Source organism: Odontesthes bonariensis, chromosome 14, assembly GCF_027942865.1.
Source record: "Odontesthes bonariensis isolate fOdoBon6 chromosome 14, fOdoBon6.hap1, whole genome shotgun sequence".
NCBI lineage: Eukaryota > Metazoa > Chordata > Actinopteri > Atheriniformes > Atherinopsidae > Odontesthes > Odontesthes bonariensis.
Window position 1 is genome coordinate 22,886,209 of NC_134519.1, and position 4,287 is coordinate 22,890,495.

A 4,287-nucleotide genomic window follows, 5' to 3' on the forward strand; every position below is an offset into this window, starting at 1 on the left:
ACGCGCTAAAGTAGGGAATGATCAGCTCTCCTATTGAAATCTTGTCATTTTCAGTTTTGAGCAATAACTACATACGAGTAGGGACACGTCATGCATCTTTGAGGTATTGAACAATAAAAACAGGACGAGAAGGATGGGGATTTTTTCATTTAAACCTCTGCATTCTCAGTTTGGAAGTTAAACTTGCAAAAGAGTAAGAACCGGGATCTTATTTTAAAAACTAAGTCGGTTTTGCTCTGCGCAGTAATGCAGGGCAACAGCAGCTCGGGACCCATGACCGCGCTGAGTGCGTGCGGAGGAGAGGAGGATAAAATATCCGAGCTGGTCAGTCCCTCAGGAGCAGCTTCCAACCTGCCAGGTTTTAACCTTTCTCTCAACTGCTGGCTTCACATCCTTTCTAAAGAGTCCTCACTTGATCTGCACGGAGACAGCGCCAACTTGCCAGTAGGTTTAACTACCTTATTATCTAATTCCAGCTGGTTGAAATCAGAAATATGTGTCAGGCAGTACAGTAATAGAGTACAAGTATTTTTTTGCTCTAAGAAAATTCCAGCATGCGTTCTTATTTTTCCTTTTAATCTCTTTGTGCGCACTTTCGAGTCAATTTACAGAAAACATCAGAGAACAGTTTAATTAAATCCAGGTCTGTGTGTCTGACAGGTGCGTGTTGTCATTGCTCTGGTCTACCTGGTGGTGTGTGTCCTGGGGCTTGTGGGTAACCTCCTCGCCCTCTTCCTGCTCCACTCCCGCCGCCGGGGCCATCACCACTCCTCCATCGACTGCTTCGTGATGAGCCTGGCAATTACAGACCTCCAGTTTGTCCTCACCTTGCCCTTCTGGGCTGTGGACACGGTGTTGGACTTCCTTTGGCCCTTTGGCAGGGTCATGTGCAAGATTGTAAGCTCAGTCACCACCATGAACATGTACGCTAGCGTCTTCTTCCTCACTGCCATGAGCATCACCCGGTACCGCTCCATGGTAACCTCCCTGAAGATGAACAGCCCCAGGACCGACACTGCTCGAGCCAAGTGGGCCAGTTCTGCCATTTGGGTGGTGTCACTGGTGGCCACACTGCCTCATGCTTTCTACTCCACCACGGTTCAGGTTTGTTGAACTGATATTCAGTCATCAGTCCTGATTTGCTTTCTGTTTAAGTGAGCATCCTTTAACGCAGTTGTTATGTTCACAGGTGTCTGCAGATGATGAGCTGTGCTTAGTTCGGTTCTCCGACTCCGACTCAGGTCACTGGGATCCCCAAGTCCTGCTTGGACTCTACCAAACACAGAAAGTCCTTCTGGGATTTATTGTTCCTCTGATTGTCATCTCCGTGTGCTACCTCCTCCTGTTGAGGTTCATCCTGAGCCGGCGCGTTGTAGGCAGTGTGGTGGGCAGCGATACTGGCATGGAGAAGTCAGAGTATGAAAAAGGACGACACCGCCGTCGATCCAAAGTCACCCGCTCTGTCACCATAGTAGTTTTGTCCTTTTTCATCTGCTGGCTGCCCAACCAGGCTCTTACCTTGTGGGGGGTTCTGATCAAGTTCGACTTGGTGCCCTTCAGTAAAGCCTTCTACAATGCCCAGGCCTACGCCTTTCCCCTGACTGTGTGTCTCGCCCACGCCAACAGCTGTCTCAACCCTGTGCTTTACTGCCTGATCCGAAAAGAGTACAGAGCAGGACTGAAGGAGCTTCTTCTGAGAGTTTCTCACTCCATCCGGAATGTTCTCTCACTGTCTCTAAGAGGAAGACAGGTAGAGGAAGCTCCACCCAACATGGTTGTGATGCAAAAGAACAGCAACATGTGATTGATTCCTTCACAGACCACTGATATTTTGGGAAAGGGAATTATTTGCTTTCTTTCTGTAATGTTATTGTACATATGACAAACAAACATTGTGTATTAATGAACTTTAGCTGTGCTGATGGTGTATTTTGTTACCACTAGCTCAAACCAAGCAGGCAGCTTTCCGCTGTTCCTAGCCCTTATGCTAAACTAAGGTAAGCCAACTGCCTGTTTGTCATAGCTAAATACTTCAAACTCGCCTCGTGACAATAACTAAACAGTAACCAAACATAAATCTGCTATTACAGTTGAATCAAATGAACCAAAGAAATTGCACCTACAAAAGACGAGGTCTCTCAAAATAATGACGTCATTTCCTATTTTGAATTGTGTAAGCTGACCATGATCATCAACGAAAATATCACCCAATTTCAGTCATTATTTCCTTACAGTTTTTTAGAGTTTTCTTTTTGCTTGTTTCAAGCCTTTATTTAATGGTGACAGTTGGGAGCAGACATGGTGGGAGAGAAAGGGGAAGTTACAAACAGTAAATGGCCAAGGCAGGATCCACACCTAACTAGTTTCGAGCTTTGCTTTGGTAGTACAGCTTGTGGGGGACAACTTCTTTTAAAGTACACTGCCCTTTGTTATCCACATCCCCCGCTAACACACCACAGTTTCCAATTTTGGTTTCCAGACCGGCACCACACCGTTTTGCTTTATGGTCGCTTCAGATTTCTGTGGGCTTCTAATGGCATCTATGTGGCCTCTTCAACATGGCAAAAAAGATTCATATGTATGGCAGTACATATGTAGGGCTCGGACGGAGATTTGTTTGTCAATTCAAAAATGACACAGCAGTTTTAAGCCAATCGAATCAAATCCCCTGACTGATTGAGTGTCTGATCCTGTCACTAGCTAGCGGGGTTTTGCTGATTTTACTAACAAAGCAAATCTGAAGCTGTCTTTTGAAGATCTGAAAAAAGAACATAGAGACAGAAAGAACATAACACTAATGCTGTAGTGGACCTCCACAAAAGGAAAATGGGTCGCTTTCCTCTTCAGCAATTACTTTCTGTGAATATCTTGGAGCTTATATAGTATCTGGGAAGATGCTGTTGTTCAAGTGAATTTATTGTTTAGACCAGAAACAGCTGGTGGGTCACATCTTTTTAATTTTTTCCAGGTGAGATGGAAAAGTTTTTTTCTTTATCACAAATGCACATGAGGCCTCCTGCAAAACAGAAAACAACCACTTCAAATGGGGTTTACATTTTCCATTAACCCTTTCTTGTCCATATCCTCAAAATGTAAATAAACAATGGCAATGGAAACCTGGCTATAGTCACTACAACTCCAAAAGTCAGGAATGCCCACAGTCGAGCATTTACACATCACGTCTGTTTAAATACTGCCTAATAGGAAAAGAAGAGGACTACAGCATCTGTGGTCTTTTGGGGGCTTGTTCTTTACATGGTGAGTCACGGCAGCTCTGCCATCGTTCAATATTAGACTGCCACTTATATAATGATGTCATCTTGTTGTATCCCCTCTTTTGTTTAATTGATATATAAATGTAAAACTTGCACCTCCAACTGGATTGATGACTTGTCAACACATTATAAACTCTTTATGGGTCATATCACTCCGGTTTATCCCCTTGAAATGAGTTTACCTCAAATTACCAACACAGGCAAAGAAAATCTTTTGCCAGCACATGTTCCTTAATCCCTTTGGCTGTTATTACCACATAGCACCATCGCTCTAGCATAAAGTAGCCACTTAAGATCAGCAAAGGGTCCTGAAAGAACAAGGTAATTAAGCTCCTAGATTACTGTTTGCTAACCAGGAAAGGGTTATGATAAACATCGGCGAAGTAGTTTAACAGCTATACTGACACGAGACAACTAATACATAATAGTTTCACACATTTAGCTCTATATTCAGCATCCAAAACATGAGAGTGGTGTCGGTCTTCACATCCCAATCAAAACGATTAACTTTGCCTTTGAAGAAAATATTCATGATCGTATGAGTTTCTTCGATGCCATTTTCAAATCCCCTACTATGTCCTGTAGCAGCTATGTCCTGGTTTTAATGCATATATTATGGGGGAAAAAAATCTCACCGAATGCCATAAATTTCTTGCAAGTGTGTGACTGGCACATACTTAATGTTCGATCACTTGGCTCTGAGTGGAGTGGTCAGTTGATTTTCTTTTTCTTTCACACAAACAAGAAATATATAATGTGATATTCTATTTGTTTGACCTTTAAAGTGGTTTTTGGACCTTGCATCTCATGAGGATTGTTGTGTTTGTTTTTCGGGTTAATGTGGCCAACTCTGCCACACTTCAAACCTTCATATGGAGTGAATCAACTCTCCTGGGCATTTGCAACTCAGTGTTTGATAAAAGCGTGAAATTGTCAGTCCTCCTCACTGTGTCCGCTTTGCTGTATCGCTGTGAATAGTTCTGTGAATTCATGTATGTCTTGTGACCTTAAA

At 43.2% G+C, this 4,287-nt stretch overlaps 1 protein-coding gene across 1 annotated transcript; it reads left to right on the forward strand.

Moving 5' to 3' along the window:
• Window positions 1-4,287, forward strand: LOC142398351 (relaxin-3 receptor 1-like). The gene is made up of 3 exons (XM_075482318.1): window positions 1-444; window positions 661-1,104; window positions 1,190-4,287. The coding sequence occupies exons 1-3, from the start codon at window positions 247-249 to the stop codon at window positions 1,802-1,804; spliced, it is 1,257 nt and encodes a 418-aa protein (XP_075338433.1). The 5' UTR covers window positions 1-246; the 3' UTR covers window positions 1,805-4,287.

What these genes read in the sequence shown, in the direction of transcription:
- LOC142398351 (XM_075482318.1), top strand. Translation starts at nt 247, where the DNA reads ATGCAGGGCAACAGCAGCTCGGGACCCATGACCGCGCTGAGTGCGTGC. An exon ending in GAGACAGCGCCAACTTGCCA is followed by an intron (nt 445 to 660) that starts GTAGGTTTAACT and finishes TGTGTCTGACAG; the next exon opens with GTGCGTGTTGTCATTGCTCT. An exon ending in TCTACTCCACCACGGTTCAG is followed by an intron (nt 1,105 to 1,189) that starts GTTTGTTGAACT and finishes TTATGTTCACAG; the next exon opens with GTGTCTGCAGATGATGAGCT.